At 34.3% G+C, this 19,644-nt stretch overlaps 1 protein-coding gene across 1 annotated transcript in view; it reads right to left on the bottom strand.

The window, feature by feature from the left end:
* Nucleotides 1–11,990: 11,990 nt before the first annotated feature.
* Nucleotides 11,991–19,644, bottom strand: part of FHIP2A (FHF complex subunit HOOK interacting protein 2A) — a 44,579-nt gene continuing 36,925 nt past the window's right edge. Inside the window, exons 15-17 of the mRNA XM_044662585.1 lie at nt 16,675–16,815; nt 12,228–12,331; nt 11,991–12,132 (exon numbers count right to left, since the gene is read on the bottom strand). Of these exons, the coding sequence (XP_044518520.1) occupies nt 12,027–12,132; nt 12,228–12,331; nt 16,675–16,815 (351 nt within the window). The 3' untranslated portion in view covers nt 11,991–12,026. The remainder of the gene's footprint in view (nt 12,133–12,227; nt 12,332–16,674; nt 16,816–19,644) is intronic.

Here is a 19,644-nt window from a genome sequence, read left to right as displayed (position 1 = left end):
ATTCATTTCTTATCTGACAAATACTGGCTATGTGACTGTTCAGAGAAGTCTGACCCTTTGTGATCCCATTTTGGGATTTTCTTGGCAAAGATACTAGAGTGGCTTGCCATTTCCTTCACCAGCTCCTTTTACAGATGAGGAAACTGAGGCAAATTGGGTTAAGTGAGTTGCCCAGGATCACATAGTATCTGAGGCCAGATAGAAGTGTTTGAGGTCAGATTTGAATGCAGGTCTTCCTGACTCCTGGCCTGGTGTTCTATCCACTGTATCACCTAAATCTCAGTCTCCCAGGACTCAGACAAATCTCTCCAAATACAAATTAAGGCAGTTTCAGGTCTACTTTGGTAGAAGGCTTTTCTTTATTGAGTTCCTTATTCCAATTAAATTATATGTCCAGTTCCTTCTTGCTTCTCATTCTTACTTTGTATTCCACCCCAAATCTCAGTGACTGCCAAAATGCTTACCAAAAAGTAGGTGCTAAATGCATTTTTAAAAAATTTATTTATTGAACCTAAAAAGGCTGAAATGCCAAAGAGATGATACAGCTATGGCATGAGAATGCAACTATGGTACAATAATTAGAGAATGGGATTTGGCATCAGAGGACCTGGTTCCAAAATCTGGCTCTTTTCAAGTTGTCTATATGACTTTAGGAAACTCACCAAGTCTTTGGGCTTCTGTTTCTTATCTGAAAAAAAGAAATAGGGTAAATGACCTATAAAGCCTCTTCTAGTTCTCTAATCTAGATAGCTAGGTGGCACCACAGATCTGAAGTCAGAGAGCTATGAGTTCAAATCCAAGCTCAGACATTAGTTATGTGACTTTACCATCTTCTTGTTTTGGTTTTCCTATCTGTAAAATGGAAGGAGGGAAGAGACTAGAAAAGCAGCTTTATCACTTAGGATTATTATAAGGATAAAATGAATTAAAATTTTAAAGCACTTTGCAAACCTTAATGTAAGTATTAATAATAAATACTTACAATCTTAGGATTTCTGGAGAAGCAGGATAGTATACTGGAAAGAACACTAGCTTGAAAAGTATTAAGTCCTGGCTCAGTCACATTCAGTTCAAGAAATATTTATTAAGTATCTTCTGCGTGCAGGGTCTTGTGATGGGAATAGAACAACAAAAAAGAAATAGTCCAGGCCCTCAAAAAAGCTTTCATTCTCTCTCATGGGGTGGTTGTGAGTACTTCATAACTTGCGAAGCACTATATACATGTAACCATAAAATGAACAGGGGTCCTATATATTTGTGATTCTCAACCTAGAGATTGCCTTTGAATTTTCATTTCTGTACCAGACTAGTATGAGTGCTATTTTTATTCAGAAAATTACATAAACCAACCATTTTACAATCATTCCTATTTTTTAAAAGTCTTGTGGAGAGGAAGCCCTGGAAATAAAGAACAAAGGACAATTTGACATTTAAACATTCAGAAGATCATCCCAGAGTTATAATCAGGATCTGAGCATTGGAAGGGACTTCAGAAGTCGGCTAGTCCAGCCTCCACCTGGACAAGAATCTTTACCAAATTGTCATCCAGTCTTTGCCTGGAGGCTTCTAACCTCTACATGCTCTGACTTCTTACACAATTGAAAAGAACTAAAGGGTGAAGACAAGTACAAAAGCATATTTTTTCAACATGGAAGAATGATGTTTATGGAGGTGGCTAATTTGTTTCCTTCAGCAAATGGTTCTCTAGGGAAAGTAAATCAATTAAAATGCTGCATGCTACTATACTTGTGAAATGGAATGGAGAATACATTTTTCGTATAATTACACAAATGAATCTTCATTCCAAGGCTTTAAAAATATGACTTTATTCAGTCTACAGTGATTTTGTGAGTCATCACATCCTTTTACATTACAGTAAAATTGATTTTGTTATTCCTAACCAATAAATTAAAGGTCCTAGGCAATAGTAGGCTTGCTTTGCCCTTTCACAGGGATCTTATGGGTGAGAAAATTCATAGTTTAGGAGAGGACACGAAGTCTTCCTGTGACCATTTAGGAATCATCTTTGCCCCTTAGATTTACACTTTCATTTTAATTTCATTTTTATCAATATATTATTTTAATATCACCTTCATTTCTCAATCTATTTCTTCCTTCTCTATCTAGAAAGCCTTTTGTTACACAGAATAAAAAAGATTTTAAAAAACCAATTCAGCAAAATTAATCAACTGAGTCTGAGAGAATATGCAGTTTTGTCTGCCCATAGTCCTCCCACCTCTGCAAAGAAGGAAGAGAATATGCTTGTCTTTCCTACAAATTTATAACTGAAATAGATCTTATCTTTTCATTTACTTTCTTCATTTTCCATTAAAGAAAACTGAAGCCCGGCACATAAAATTACTTGTTCCATAAAACAAATTGTGCTGGTAACAAAAGCAGGGCTAGATCTCAGGTATCCTGACTGCCAGTTTGGAGTTCTTGATATACCATACTGCTCTAAGAATTAAAAATTGGGGTTTGTCTTTTGCTGGATCTCAATTCAACTGGAGCATTCTTGTGTCCTCAGATCATTAGAAACCATGACTATAATTTATTAATAAGTATCAGAATGAGACCATTAGATCTAGTAACAGCAGGAAAGGCAGACCGGTATATTAGAGAAGATAATTTCTGATTTGGAACCAGGAAAATCTGGGTTCAAGTCCTATCTTTGACACATATCAGCTACATGATCACTGGCAAGTCACTTCATCTCTTAGCTTTCTATATGAGATATAAAATATTCTTAACCCCTTACTTAGTGTTCCAAGCACTACACTTAGGGCTAGGAATACAAATACAAGCAAAAAGACAGTTCCTGTCCTCAAAGAGTTTACATTCTTTTGGGGGAGACATTTTATCAATTACATATAATAAGAAATTTCCACTTAAGTTTTCTGAAATTATATGATCTAAATTATCTCTCTCCCATGCTTCCTCCTTCTTGGAGCTAGCAAGCAACTCAATATGTATTATACATGTATTATTACCATCTAAAATCTATTTTCATAAAAGCTTACATTCTAATGGAGAAAGACAAGGCATAAAGGAGCTGAAAAGGGTCAGGGCTGGTGGAGAGACAGGTGTCAAGGTGGACAAGTCTAGAGAGTTAGGAGCTGAGCTAGATTAGAAGAAAACATAACTGTCATGGGTAATTCCACAAATGGAGGTTCCAGGAATTCATTAGCTACTAAAGGGGTAGAGGTATCTCTAGAATTAGGAGACACCTGCGGCAGCACTGAGTCAGATTAAAAGGGTTCAAAATTTACAGAAAGATGTCTCAGGTGTCAGAAAAAAATACTCAGAAGGTGCTTCCACATTAGGAATTTCTTCTCCTTAGAAAGTACAGGCCCAGAAAAAAAAAATTTAAACCCTTATCTTCCACATTAGAATCAATACTATGTATTAGTTCCAAGGCAGAAGAGTGGTAAGGTCTAGACAATGGAAGTTAAGTGACTTGGCCAGGGCCACATAGCTAGGAACTATCTGTGGCTAGATCTGAACCTAGGACCTCCCATCTCTATCTAGGCCTGGCTCTCAATCCACTGAGCTTCCCAGCTGCACCCCTCTTCCTGCCCCTGACCAAAATTTTTAAAAAGCAACATTATCATGAAACCATTGAAGACTTTAATGATTTTGGGCCTGACCTAATACATACTGATAGGAATAATCCAAGGATCACAAAAATGCAGTGAAAAGAACTTTACTTAAAATAATAAACAAAGACAGTATTCAGACAAAATTCCATCCCCCTCTACTTATACAACTACCATACTAGGTGCTCCTGAAGGCAGTATAAGTTCAGCTAAATCTCCAACAATCAGTGAATATTTATTAAGTATCTATTATATGCCCAACTCTGGCCTAGGCACCTGAGAAAGGCAGAAGACGTTTCCTGCTCTCAAGAAGCAAAGTTTACTGGGAGAGACACCATGTAAAAAACTATGTACAAACTAGTTTATATGCTGAATAAAATGGGAATAATTAACAGAAGGAAAACACTAGAATTAAGAGGGATTAGGAAAGACTGCTTAGAAGGTAGAATTTTTGCAAAGACTTGAAGGAAACCAGGGAAGCAGTGATGAGGGGAGCATTCTAAGTAGGGGACAGCAAAAAAAAACCCTGGAATCTGAAGAGAATACTGATGTGATCAGAGAAGAGCAGGAAGGCTGGTGTTACTAGATTGTAGAATGTGGGAGGGAGGTGAGCAAGTGGGATAAAATAAGGTCACAAAATGTTTTAAGTCAAAGGATTTCATATTTTGTCCTGAAGGTATTAGGGAGCCATTTTAATTTATTGAATTATAGGGATAACACCCACTCCCCGTAGGTTGAAACTTTAAAACTTCAAATGGCTCTTCTCTCCTTAAAGGGAAACCAGCCTAACCTACATAAAAGATAAGATCCAAGCCTCCTTCTCATTTTAATTCTCCAAGATAAAACTGAGAAGAGATTCAGGTAACATGCCCATTTCTGGGATTCATGTGGGCACTATTCCCAAGCTCAGGACTATGTACAGACAGGACTTACTTAATTGCACTTTACTGTACTTCAAAAATATTGTATTTTTCACAAATTGAAGGTTTGTGGTGATCCTGTACCAAGCAAGTCTATCAGTACCTTTTCTAACAGTATGTGCTCTCATTGTCTCTCTGTGTTACATTTTGTTAATTCTCACAATATTTCAATTTTTCATTAGTATTATATATGTTCTGATCTGTTATTAGTGATCTTTAATTATTCTATTGTAATTGTTTTAGGGCACTCCAAACAGTGCCCATATAAGATAGTAAACTTAATCCATAAATGTTTGGTGTGTTGACTACTCTGCCAATTGATTAGCTGTTCCCCCGTCCCTTTCCTCTCCCCTAATATGCTCTCTAAAAGTTCAAAAGGGTCAATTGATAAAGCAAACTCCACTGTGGTCTTACTTTAAGAAACAGTCATAGTCACTCCAGCCTCCAGCAACCACCACCAAAATGAGCCAGCAGTCATCAACCTTGAGGTAACATCAAAGATTAGGACTTGCTGAAGACAGACGATGGTTAGCATTTTTTAGAAGTATTTTAAATTAAGATATGTACATTTTTAGACATACTATTGCAAAATAAATTTTTTAAAAAGACATGGTATTATTGCACACTTAACAGACTATCATATAGTATAAAAAGAATTTGTATATTGCTGGGAATCCAAAAAATTAATGTGACTCACTTTATCGTGATATTCAATTTACTGAGGTAGTCTGGAACCATATTTGTAATTATACCCGGCATTGCCAACTATGGGAGAAGTTATTAACTTAGATGGCTTTTTTAATCTATGAATAGCAAGTAGTTTTTTAATTCTCTTAAATTTAATTCCAATATTGTTCTTGATCCTTGCTTCACAGATAATTGCAGCTAAATGAATCAATATAGATCATCTCATTTTACCAGTACAGAAACTGATGGCTAGAAATAAAGTGATTTCTTCAAGGTTTCATTGATAAGTAGCACAAATGATACTTGAAACCAGGTCTCTTAACTCTGAAGTCTAATGTTTTTTTCATGAAACCATCTTTTCCAAGTTTCCCCTTCCCAGGTGGAGGGATGCATTGATGTTCAAGAAAAGTGAGCTCTGGTGCAAAGACTGTTCATCTAACTTTAGTGTCCACCTGACACTCAACTCTCACCAGTGGCTCCAAGGAGTTGCATATGCAAAGGAGACATCCCAGTAAACCCAAGATTGAGGGTGACTGGCAAGTCTCAGACCCATTAGTGACTTAGAAGGGTGTCTACCTCAGGTATGGGAAGATTTCGCCTGGTAGAATAGGAGAATAGGTGGATAAAAGCAATTTGTTCTAACCACCATGAAAGCAGAAGCCGACATGATGAAATGAATTAGAGAATGGTCAGATACTGGAGATGCCATGGTTTTCCACTGCATTCTGGACCAGAACCTATTGTCCTGACTTTTTGTCTTGCCACTGGATTTCAATGATCCTGGAAGAGAGTGAGACTGACAGCTTTGAGCCAACTCTAATTCACTTAAATCCATCTATGCAGAAGTTAAGACATCAAATAGGTCCTCTTCAAAAAGGAAGAACAAACAATAATCCAGCCTGTACAATCCATAACAATAGTTAGGAGCTCGAGTTCCGAGTTGTAGCAATAAGCAAAAGGGCCACTATTGAGACCTAGCTAACCCAGGGAAGGGATTGCATTTTAAACCAGAACATTCTTTTCCTGAAATTCAGAAATATATAAGCCATAAAAAAAACCACTGAAGCTGTTTGGGCTTATTTTTCACTTCAGATCATTAGTAATCTAATTCACTATTTTTATAGGCATGTGCTTTCTATATAAAGCAGACATCCTAGGAAGAAAGGATCTTTAAATCATAATACTAAACCACAGCTCTTGCCTTCTGGGAGACATGAGCCATAACAGGAAGCAAGCACAAAAACAAAACAAAACAAAAACACACACACACACATAATTGCACCAATGATAAAAAATTATCTAGTTTCAATCAATCAACAAAAATTTATTAAAAACTTAATCTATGAGGGCAGCTGTGTGGCTCAGTGGATTGAGAGCCAAGCCTAGAAACCAGAGTTCCTAGGTCAAGTTGGGCATCGGACACTTCCTAGCTGTGTGACACTGGACAAGTCACTTGACCCCCATTGCCTAGCCCTTACCCCTCCTTCTAAAATAAAAAGTGAGGGTTTAAAAAATAAAAACAAAACAAAAACAAAAACAAAAAGAACTTAAATCTGTACCAGCCATTATGCAATTTACTGATATGGAAGGAATAAACATACAAAAGGCAGACCAATCTTACCTTGAGAAGCAGCATCCAGTCTACCAAGGAAATACTCCATATTCAGAGATCAGTACATATAAGGTATACAGAAAATAGAGAATAATTTTGTTGGGGGCAGTATTACCTATCAGAAATTATAGGATCATAGAACTAGAAGGGATCTCAGAGAACATCTAGTAAACTCTAATTTAACAAATGAGGAAACTGAAGTACAGGAAAGTAAAGTATCTTGTACAAGGTCATAAAGGTAATAATTATTAGAAGTGAAGTTAGGCCCTGGGTTGTATATGTAATGGCCTCAGGTCCTGACTCTAATGAGGAGAAATATCACTTTAAGGCAATGTGCAGGAGCTGATTCCTGCAGGAAAACAGGACTTCCAAGAGGAAGAGTTGAGGAAGGAGAATTCTAAGTGTGAAAGACAGCTGTATAAAGGTAATGAGTTGGGAAATGGAATGTTATGTCCTAGAAATGGCAAACAAGACCAGAGTGGCTGGAACTTAAACAGTATGAGTGAAGACAGTCATTAGCTCATAAAATGGAAGGTACCAGACTGTGAATGGTTTTAAAAAGGCCAAACTAGGAAGCTTTTATTTTATAGATGAGGCAAAAGTGAGCCATTAAAGTTTTGTGAGCAGGACTGTGACACAGAATATCTATGAGGATGAATTGGAAATGAGAGAGAATGGATGTAAGATCAATTAGATGGTTTTTGAAACAATTTGTATAAAAGATAGTGATTGTATTGCAAGTGAACAGAAGAGGATATATGCAAGAGATATTTTGGAGAATTGACAAGATTTGACCATTGATTGGATAAGGGAGTTAAGAATGAAGAGTTCAGGATGATTCCTTGTTTGTGAACCTGGATGTCTAGAAGAATAGCAGTGCCATTAGCAGAAACAAGGAAGTCAGAAGGAAGAATAGGTTTAAAGAAAAACATGAGTTTAGTACTCAACACACATTGAATTTGGTATACCTATGGGACATTCAGGTAGAGACATCTAGCAGGCAATTGGAAATGCAGGACTCGGACACAAGAAAGAGGAGAGAACTGCATATGTTTAATATACATTTCTCATAGTGAAATACTAGATTCTTAAATCAGATATATCTGTAGTCAAACAAGTATTAAAGAATCAAATTTAAGTGGCTTTTTGGATCATTTTCCATTCTGGAATACTTTCAATGTTGCTTCCTATCACAGTTTTTTTGTTTGTTTTTTTTTTGAGGGGGTGGGCAGGCAGATCTGGACCACTGGTGATTTCTTCATTATGTAGAGATCCTGATGTGGGAACTCCCTCCATTGATATATATGTAAATTCTAATACATGCAGTGGTCAAATAAGTATCAGAACACATCCCTAGTGGCTGGTATGCTGTTCCTGAGACAGTCAATTTGCCAAAAACCTATGACAAAGATTCAACTCTAGTTTTGTTGTTACTGATCAGTGGCAAAACTTCTCAGTATCTTTAAAATATCCTCTCTCTCTCTCTCTCTCTCTCTCATTCATCTTGGTTTTTGCATAATTATCACTTGATCCAGGTTTCAATGTTTACTTTTTCAAGTTATCCTTGGGATTATGGTATCACTTTAATGGACGAAATACTATAAAGTTTATGTATTTGGGGATATGCATGTTAAGTGCATCCATGTACATATGTACATACGTTATGTGTACACACACACACACACACACACACACACACACACACACACACACACACACACACACTGATCCTGAAATTTTCTACAGAAATGGCTGGCAAAGACAGGAGGAACAACAGTTAAGGACTTCTTATTCACTAATATTTAAATCTCTTCTGCTGGTATATCCTTATCCCATTATCTCTTCTATTTGCAAATTTTAAAAACTTCAGGTTGAAAGGCAGAGGGGGAAGAAAAATGCAAGGTAGCCTGAGTAAATGACTGGCTTTGTTTCTTTCAGATTATGCTGTAATTTGCATTTGTTCCATTCAGCTACCAATTTATAAAATCTTATACTTAACTGAAAGGCTAATAATCAGGCAAAATAGTAATTAATTTTTTAAACAAAATAGTATTTAGAATATAGTGACATATTACTGTCATTGTTGTCACAGATGGTTTATCAATCTTTCTTTTAAATACATGCAACAAATGAAATGTAAGCAATTCAAATTCCAAAAATATAAATACACATGTAGCTTAAATTAAATTAATTTATTTTAGAATATCCCTCTTAGACCTGCATGCATTGGTTAGCACAGAGTTGAACATTATCACAATCTTCTTGGTAAAAGTTAAAGTGTTTACTCTGATCACTGCTTCTTCAATGGATAGCCCCATGACTGCCAAACTGTGGTAACACTGTTGAGTCAGCAATTTATACAAAGTTCAATAAAAAAAATTTACTGAATATCCTCTGTTTAATGTAAACAAGGCAGGAGGCAAACAAAGAGTTTATAGTAACACTATTTTACAGGGCCTAAAATGATTATCAACTGTATTTGTTAAACCACTGGATTATTACCATGGCATATATATCTGGATTTATCATACAACCCAAAATATAAACACCATGTAATCTGTGAGTTAGCATTTCACGGTTTCTATTAATGTCTATGAACTTCATAATTAAATGGTCATTTTGCATTTGTACAATAATTTGTGGAAATAACTTACCAATTGATGAAGTGATTCCATAATTTTTGTGCCCTGTAAAATTAGGTGTTAACAACTTTTACACTAGCAACAGTGTAAGCAAGCTAAGGATTTGGGTTCATATATACATATAGTAATGTACAACCAGACTGAAAAGCTGTGTATTAACTCACAACTCTCATATTGCACAGATATATTATGAGAACTATACATAGTTACAATGTGAGCACTGCATTGTCAAAGGCTGAAGGCTAAGACTGATGCTCATTATAAAAACTTCAAGAGGTTTGAAAACAGTTAATTACACTGGTGGAGGAAATAGTTTTTTTAAATGTGCACCCCTATTTACACAAATATGCAGCAAAGCTGAAATTCAATTTGGGATCTGCTTATGTTGATTATCTCAGTGATGTTTTTCAGTCCAACACTAGCCATTAACAATCTTTTATTCAAATGTTCATTAATAGGAAATAAAGAGCCATATACATGAAACAACAATAAAAACTAAGCTACCTTAGTGCAACTTTCCATTGACAAATTCAACATTGAGTAATTTTTCATATCTTCCAAACACAAAAAGTGCATGTGAAAAAAAAAAGTTTTTCTTAATTGTTAACTTATTTGGAAGAGTCACCGTATTAATAGAACTATGGTTTCATAAGCAGCACCCATTACAAAAACAAGTCCTAAAGCTTTTAACTTGATTTCATGGATTAGCTCACAACACCCATTTCTGAGAGGAAGAATAGCATTTGGCTTGAGAGGTAACAGCATCACAGTGACATCTTAAACATTAAACAATTACATACCAAACATAAGAAAATATTAATAAGCAAAATTTACCTTAATGCATTAAGTTTTAAATAATTCAAATTAAGTAAACAACTTCTACGATAGAGTATAAATGCTGTACTCTTTGCATGAACTGACTGATAATAGCAGACTGAGACTCCATCATCAATATCTTTTAAAGAAAACTACACATGATGTTAACACCTGCAGTTATAAACTTGATTTTTTTTTGTCATTTTACTTTGCAAATTTGGAATATCATTACAAATTTGGACTAAATTATTTACAAACATATTCTCTTAAAAGGTGGTAAATAGAATGCTCATAATTATTTGATATCCTGTAATGAAAAGAAGTTTTATGAAACATAAAAGACCAGAAAAATGAAATCAAAACAAAAGCCCTAAAAACACAAAAGTTTATCTTGGTCCTACACACAGGCAGTGCAGTCTTCATATATGCAAATATGTGCTAAGTAAATATAGCTTCTCAAAGAGGCAGTGACAGATTCCCTTTAAGTGACTATAAAGGTAACTCTCCTCTGTCTCCCCCAATATCTTTAAATGGACTGGTAATGAAGAAAAAAGAAAGTGCAGCTGCTTAACTTTAAAAATGTTAACAACAAAAAACCCTAAATAGACAACTTAGAAGACTGATTTGAGTATTAAAAGTCAATTAAATTAAAAAGGCCAAGTGGCAGCGGCAAACACTGCTTTGTCCACAAAGCACTTGCGCCCAGCGCTGTTTGGATAAGCTGCCCACAAATCCAAGAGACCCAGTCAGCACCCACTTTCTACACACACAGAAATTTACCAAAATCCTTTGACATACAAGGACACTGAAAAACTATAATTTTTTTTCCCTTTAGAATCCTACACAACAAAGACTTCGATGAAGAAAAATGTAAACATTGAGGATATTGGCATTCTGATTACTATTTACTAAAATGGTATCAGTCAGTTCTTTGCCTAGAAACTACCATGAAATTCAACAGGATAATAAAATCACAAACTACACTGCCAAGGCACAGAATGTTCTCAACCCAATTTGTGTTAAATAAACTTTAAAAAATACTGTTTTAACAAACACAGTGGCAAATATAATAGTTTAAGTAAACTGGGACCAACATATGGAATTAATTCTTAACATTGCTAAATAAGATTAAAATATTTTGAAAAATAAGTAATTGATTAAATATCCAGTACATAAATTAAGAATTTCTTCACGTTACTAAATTATTTTTTCTTATAAAAGGCTGAAGGAAGTAAATTTATTCTAAAAATTCTTTTCTTGAGTTATCATCTTTTGCTTTTTCCAGCTTTCTTGTATTGAACTACTTTTTCTTTTTATACATGTATAGCATTTTCTGATTTCTACTTTCCTTTCATCTTTTGTTTGATAAGAATTCTGACAACAAAAAATTACAAAAATCAGTGATTTTCTTTGCTACATATCTATCCAAAAGACCATATGCACTGATTTCCATAGAGTGTCAAAAAGCCTCACTACCTTAAATGATATTAAAATAACCAAAAGATCATCAAAGTTATGACATCAGAAATTTTACAGCTTTTGAAACAGTCATTAGAAATGTTTGTTTCCTGAAATTCCTTTGATTGCATCCTGGATTCAATGACATGCAATTACATACAGAACCATTACAATAAAGACAATGGCAAAAATTGTACACTTGCTACCAAGAATGTCCATTCAGTTGTGTTCGTCATGGTTCTGGCTTCATCCTTTCTTGCCTGGTTGATATGGACGCTACCCATAAAGATGTTCTTCATGGTGTGGATGAAGTGTGATACTTCACAAATGCAATTGCTGCTAGTTCCTTACAGAACTCTTCTAATACAATCACACCCTCTAGTAATGTCATGTGATCAATCCTGTTAAAGAGAAAAGAGTATAACAGAATCATAACAAAATATTAGTACGTTTCTAAGTGTTGAAGCTTATATATGGCAATTTAACTATGACTTACAGTGGGCCTTCAGGCTCCAAACCAAGTAGTCGTTTTCTGACCAGCAAAAGTTTGGGAGTGAAATCTGGAATCCGCTGGATTCGGACCATAAGGTCACCAACAACCTGCAACACATTGAGTTGTTCATTATTTCCACTAGTATTTTAGTTGATTCTCTAGCATTCTTTTTTTTAAATTTTTGAATATTTTCCCATGTTTCATGTTCTTTCCCTCTCCCCCAAACCCTATAACCCCGCTTAGCCAATGTGCAATTCCACTAGGTTTTACATGTATCATTGTTTAAGACCTAATTCCATATTATTGATATATGGACTAGAGTTATCGTTTAGTGTCTACATCCCCAATAATATCCCCATCAACCCATGTGTTCAAGCAGTTGTTTTTCTTCTGTGGTTCTGCTCCCACAGTTCTTCCTCTGAATGTGGCTAGTTTTCATTCTCATAAGTTCCTCAGCCTTGCTCTGGATCAGGGGTCAGCAAAGTATGGCTCTTTTTGCAGGAGCCATAAAGTCAATTTTTTTTCAGGTGCTGTTACAGGAGCGTGCACTGTGAGCACTGTACGGCTCTCATGAAATTACATTTAAAAAAATGTGGCGTTTATGGCTCTCACGGCCAAAAAGGTTGCCGCCCCCTGCTCTGGATTCTTGCATTGCTGCTAGTAGAGAAGTCCATAATGTTTGATTTTACCACAGTGTATCAGTCGCTGTATACAATGTTCTCCTGGATCTGCTCCTTTCACTCTGCATCAATTCCTGGAGGTCATTCCAGTTCACATGGAATTCCTCCAGTTCATTATTACTTTCAGCACAACAGTATTCCATCACCAACAGATACCACAACTTGTTCAGCCATTCCCCAATTGATGGACACCCCCTCATTTTCCAATTTATTGCCACCACAAAGAGCGCGGTTATAAATATTTTTGTACAAGTCTTTTTCCTTATTATCTCTTTGGGGTATAAACCCAGCAGTGGTATGGCTGGATCAAAAGGCAAATAGTCTTTTAAAGCCCTTTGGGCATAGTTCAAAATTACCATCCAGAATGGTTGGATTAATTCACAACTCCAGCAGCAGTGCATTAATGTCCCAATTTTGCCATGTCCCCTCCAACATTCACCACTTTCCTTTGCTGTCATGTTAGCTAATCTGCAAGGTGTGAGATGGTACCTCAGAGTTGTTTTGATTTGCATTTCTCTAATTATAAGAGATTTAGAACACCTTTTCATGTGTTGGTTGATAGTTTTGATCTAGGATTCTTTAAGCAGACCATTATATCATCTGCAAAGAGTGATAGCTTGATCTCCTCATTGCCTAATTTAATCCCTTCAATTTCTTTTTCTTCTCTAATTGCTACTGCTACCATTTCTAGTACAATGTTAAATAATAGAGGTAATAATGGGTATCCTTGATCTTACTGGGAAGGTTTCTAACTTACCCCATTGCAGATGATAGTTGCTGATGGTTTTAAATATATACTGTTTATTATTTTTAGCAAAGGTCCATCTATTCCTATACTTTCTAGTGTTTTCAATGAATGAGTGTTACATTTTGTCAAAGGCTTTTCTTCATCTATTGAGATTCATGTGATTTCTGTTGGTTTGGTTGTTGATATGGTCAATTATGTGGATATTTTTCCTGATATTAAACCACCCTTGCATTCCTGGTATAAATCTCACCTGATCATAGTGAATAATTCTCATGATCATTTGCTGGAATCTTTTTGCTAGTATTCTATTTAAGATTTTTGTATCTATGTTCATTGAAGAGTTTGATCTGTAGTTTTCTTTCTCTGTTTTTGGTGTGCTTGCCTTTGGAATCTGTACCATATTTGTGTCATAAAAGAAATTTGGTAAAACTCCTTCTTTGCTTATTTTGTCAAATAGTTTGTATAGTATTGAGATTAGTTGTTCTCTAAATGTTTGATAGAATTCACTTATGAATCCATTTGGCCCTGGGGATTTTTCCTTAGGGAGTTCCTTGATGGCTTGTTCAATTTCTTTTTCTGAGATGGGATTATTTAAGTATTCTATTTCCTCTTTTGTTATTCTAGGCAATTTATATTTTTGTAAATATTCACCCATTTCACCTATATTGTCATATTTATTTCCATATAATTGGGCAAAATAAGTTTTTAATAATTATCTTAACTTCCCCTTCATTAGAGGTGAGGTTGCCCATTACATCTTTGATAGTGTTAATTTGATATTCTTCTTTCTTTTTTTTAAAATTAGATTAACCAGTACTTTATCCATTTTATTTGTTTTTACAAAGTACTAGCTCCTAGTCTTATTTATTAGTTCATTAGTTCTTTTACTTTCAATTTTATTAATTTCTTCTTTGATTTTTATTATTTCCAACTTAGTTTTTATCTGGGAATTTTAAATTTGTTCTCTCTCTCGTTTTTTTAAGTTGCATGCTGAATTCATTGACCTTTTCCCTCTCTAATTTGTTGGATAAATATGCACCCAGGGATATAAATTTTCCCAAGTACTGCTTTGGCTGTATCCCATAGATTTTGATAAGTTGTTTCTTCATTGTCATTCTCTTTGATGAAAACAGTAATTATTTCTTTGATTTGTTCTCTGACTCACCAGTTTTGAAGAATTAGATTTATTTAATTTCCAATTAATTTTAAATCTGCCTTTCCACAAACCCTTATTAAGATTTTTATTACATTATGGTTTAAAGAAATGCATTTGTTATTTCTGCTTTCCTACATTTGTTTGCAATGTTTTTATGACCTAGTACATAGTCAATCTTTGTATATGTGCCATGTGCTGCTGCAAAGAAGATATATTCTTTTTTTATCCTTATTTTTTTCCAGATATTACCTCTAATTTTTCCAACATTTTTTCATTCATTTCCCTTACTTCTTTCTTATTTATTTTTTGGTTTGATTTATCTAGTTCTGATAGGGGATGGTTGTGGTTCCCCAGTAATATGGTTTTACTATATATTTCCTCCTTACTGTAGCCTATTGAAACAAGACATTGTGACCCTAAAATCTCATGTACAAGAAGCTCCCGCATAATACGAGCACTTCATGGGGCATCTAAGTAGCTCAGCAGATGGAGTGCTAGGCCTAGAGAAAGGAGGTCATTAGTTCAAATATAGCTTCTTCCTAGGTCACTTTCTAACTCTGTGACCTTGGGAAAGTAACTTAACCCCAACTGCCTAGTTCTAACTGCTCTTCTGCTTTGGAACCTATAATTAATATCAATTCTAAGACGTAAGGGTTTAAAAAAAGGAGCAGTTCATGGCAGTGTGAAGAAGCAAGAATAACATTAAGCCTTTGTTTCAGGAAAATTTGGTTTGCACTGAATTATCTGGAAAATAGGATAATAATATATGCTCAATCTACCTAAAAGAGAATTATAGTGAAAATGAGAAACAATGAACAATGAGTATTGCTATTATCATAAATCTTCCATATAACCCACTTTACTTAAGATATAGAAGAGGAAAATGCCAATTCTTTGGTAAGCAATCTACCCCAAATCACATAATTTGCAAGGAACAGGCAAGAATCAAACACAGTAATTCTGACTCCACATTTAGTAGTACCATGTTAGTTACAGTTTCTTTATCTATAGCTAAAGCAGAATTTGACAGAATCTCGGGCTTTGATCAGCATGGTACAATGGAAACATGGAGAGACCACTTGACTTGAAGTAAAGGGACCCAAGTCCAATTCATCCTTCTGTTATGTTCTGGGTGATCTTGGGGTAAGTCAATTAATCTCTCTGGCCCTTTGATTCCTCATCTACAAAATGCTGTGTTTAGACTAGAAGAGTTCTAAGATCCCTTCCAGCTCTAGAGCTATGATGTTAAGATTGTTAAAGTTAATATTACAAAAATGAATACTATGGAAATAGATTTTGAGTGATAATATGTGTATAATCCAGTGGAATTGCTTGTCAACTTTGGGAAGGGTGAGGGAAGAGGGAAGGGAAACAACAGGAATCATGCAACCATGGGAAAAATTTAAAAATTAAATTAAAAAAATTTTTTAAAGATGGTCAAGTGTTATAAGGGGCTGTGGAGTTTATCTAATCCAATACCTTCATTTTATAGATTAAAAAATTAAGTCAGAAGGAGAGGAAGTAAATTGCATATATCCACATAGCTATTTGATGACCATGACTCAAAGATGACTCCAAATACAGTGCCCAGTATATATTATAGCACACCACCCAGATGAATTAACCTTCTATTCAAGGTAAGCACGTCTGATCTAACTGTTTTATATTAAACTATTTCTTTATTGTACACAAACTAAAATCAAACAAATCTGTAGTGACTATAAGCTTGATTTAAGGACTACATACAAAATATTTTCTTTTTATACACTTTATTAAAGCTAGTATAAAAATACTATATTTCCTTAAAAAATTTAACAACATGCTAGCACTTTTATAGATTCCTTATAGCATACATTAATCACTTACCCTGACAATAACAGAAAAAAGTGATCTACAGCCAGAAGCCAGATTCACATATGGATCCAAAAGGTATTCATGTATATGAGGATGAGGGAAAAGAGAAAGTCTGGATAACACTGATGTTACTTGTAAATTTACATCATATGGCTGTGGAATGAAAAAAGAACTTTTTTATTTTTCTTACATTTTGTACTATTCACTTAATAATGTTAACCCAAGTTCATCAGGAAACACAATCCACTATTTAATTTTTCCAGTAAGACATTCTTTAACTGGAGGCAAGCATCAAATCTATCAATGTTAACCCTAATAACCTTAATCAAAAAACATTAGTATAGATTTTTTCATACATTATATAGATACATACATACACAAAATCATAATTATTTCTTTAGGATTTTTCACTATCTAATTTACATAGTAAAGAAAGGTTAAATGATATATATGGATGCAGTTAGTTTATCTCAGCTCTGGCACTAATTTTTTGACTTGGGGAAAAATCACTTTGCTTCTGTGAATCTTCATTTCCTTCTTTGAAAAACAAGGGGGTTTTGCTTATTAGAATTTTGGCAAAAATCAAATATAGGATTGGACTTTTTGAGTAAGTTGTCTTCTAAATCCTAAAATATTCTGTAGAAATTGTTTTAAGAAATGATGTCTCTTCTTATCTCCCTCCATAGGGAGGAGTGTTGTGGGCAGAAAGGAGTCATGTATACAGCAGGAATTTTAGGTGAAAGGGAAGGAAGAATAATTATGATAATGTTCAATACAATCTCCATTAAAGATAATTCATGAGTGATTTCACTGAAGAGCTGCTTAAAAAAAAAAAAACCTAGTCCTGCCAACCTAGCAAACACAGATAGTTTATAATCTAAAAATATATTCTGTCAATGTTAAAAGAAATAAAACTGATACTCATGAATAAGTAGAAGATTTTGATTCTAGTCTCAATTAAAAGTAGTTTAACCAATTGAATTCATGAATTCTCTCTTTTTAAAAGGATTATCTATAAGCCTCTAACCACTAGAACAGAAGATAAATGCCTACTGTCAACTGCACTTTCTTTTTCTGATAACACCAACAGGCTTACAAACTCCAAATTTTCTTTAGTTTCAAGTGCAAATGAAATATTTTTTTAAAGGAAACAATTCTATTCAAGTGTTATAATCTTGATAACAAAGACTATGAAAAGGATAACTCAAAATATACAGAATTGTACCATAATATTTATATCAGATGGTCTTAATATTTAAGATCACTTTAGTTTTGCTATTTGGCATAAGAAAAATATAATGTGAATGATAAAAAGAAAACAGCTTGGGTTAAAGTAAAATAATTCATTTTGGACTGCTAGAATCATTTGAGCATTACATTAATGATGGAGCAGAATAAATAAAAACAATTTACTTAAGAACATAATCATTTAAACTTTGGATACTGTCTTCAGTTTTTTTTAAGGTATTACAGAAATTGCACAAAGAAACAAAGAAAAAATTTATAAGTGAAGGAGATTCAATTTGAATCCTGGAACTCTTGCCTACCACACTTCTCAAAGCATTTAATTATCAATCCATCAATGAATAAACATTTATTAAATGCCTGATATGTGCCAAATACTGCTAAGCTAAGCTCTTTATAAATATTAAAAATGGTAAAGGCTGGTATAAATATATAAATTAGTAATTTAATTAAAGCCATGCTGATAAGATAATTAGACCACGCGCTTGTAAGCATTCAAAACTGCCGCCTCCATTTTGCTACCTCTCCAGAGTCTGCTGGCCAAGAGCCCACTCCCTCCTAACCCAGGAGATTATAAACTCCTCTCTGCGTCTACGTAGGCCTCCCCATGCCCAAAGACCCGGAAACGGAAACCAGTTGGACCATGTTGGATCACGGGAAATGTAGTTTTGATAAATTTCCCATGTCCATAGAAATATATACACTTTTAGCTGGCATTTCCCAAATTTCACTTTTACATCTTGAAGGATGTTAACAGGTTGTTTACATACTAATATTAAATAGTTACATATACTAACATCCTAAATAGGTATCAAAGTAAAGCTGTTAGGCAAGCATTTACTGAATCTTCAGGTACTGTGCCTGGATAGGTGTTTACTAAATGTGTGGTTCCTGGTAGAGCTTTTCAACAAGATAAATAAGATAATAAAATTAATTTAATAGAAGTATAGCTATTTTATATTCTAGACAGCATTATTCAAAGACCTTCGGAAATCTAAATCTCTAAATGCTTAAACCACTTTAATATTTGAGAATCTTTTATAATAAACTTTTTTAAAAGCTATCTACTATTAAGAGGCAATAGGAAATATAAAAAAACCTACATCATGCTTTTTTATTAAAAAAAGGTCTGATAAAATAATATTTCTTTATTTTCTTAATTTAACTTCCTTTTACTTGATTTTTTCTCAGCATTTAATACTGTCTTTTTAAAGTTAAGGGATAGAATTTTTATAATATTCCAGAGTCTGTTAAAAATCATTTGCACATTTTCTGGAAGATCTCAGAGGGTAACAATTTGAAAACATAAAAATTTTAATTCTATATTAGATAACTCAAAAGTTGCCATGTTTAAAAATGAACTACTCTGATGATTTGTTAGTGGGCTTAGGGAGAAAATGAGATCTAAATCCACATTATTCACTGGTAAAGTCAGTAATTAAAAAATGTATCATCACTGAAGTCAGAGAAAGACTATTAGTGTTTATAGTGATGATTTTTGTTCTCCTATGGAGAAACAAAAGTAATTTTGTCATTTTTTCTCTCTCACCTAAAAAATAACCAGAACTCATCCGAAGACCTTTGCATAAGGAAGCATGTTTGTCTGATGATTTATTCTCTTGCAGCTTCAAAGAGAAAGAGCAGGGTCCTTGAATATAAAAATTGTGAAGGTTTGAGTATGCCTTTACTCATAATCCAGACCAGATGTCAGTGAACTATTGCTTGGGGGTCAAATTC

The sequence above is a fragment of the Gracilinanus agilis genome, chromosome 2 (genome assembly GCF_016433145.1).
Source record: "Gracilinanus agilis isolate LMUSP501 chromosome 2, AgileGrace, whole genome shotgun sequence".
Classification (NCBI taxonomy): Eukaryota; Metazoa; Chordata; class Mammalia; order Didelphimorphia; family Didelphidae; genus Gracilinanus; species Gracilinanus agilis.
Note: the sequence above shows the minus strand (reverse complement) of the source record. Positions and strands in the feature narration are given on the sequence as shown.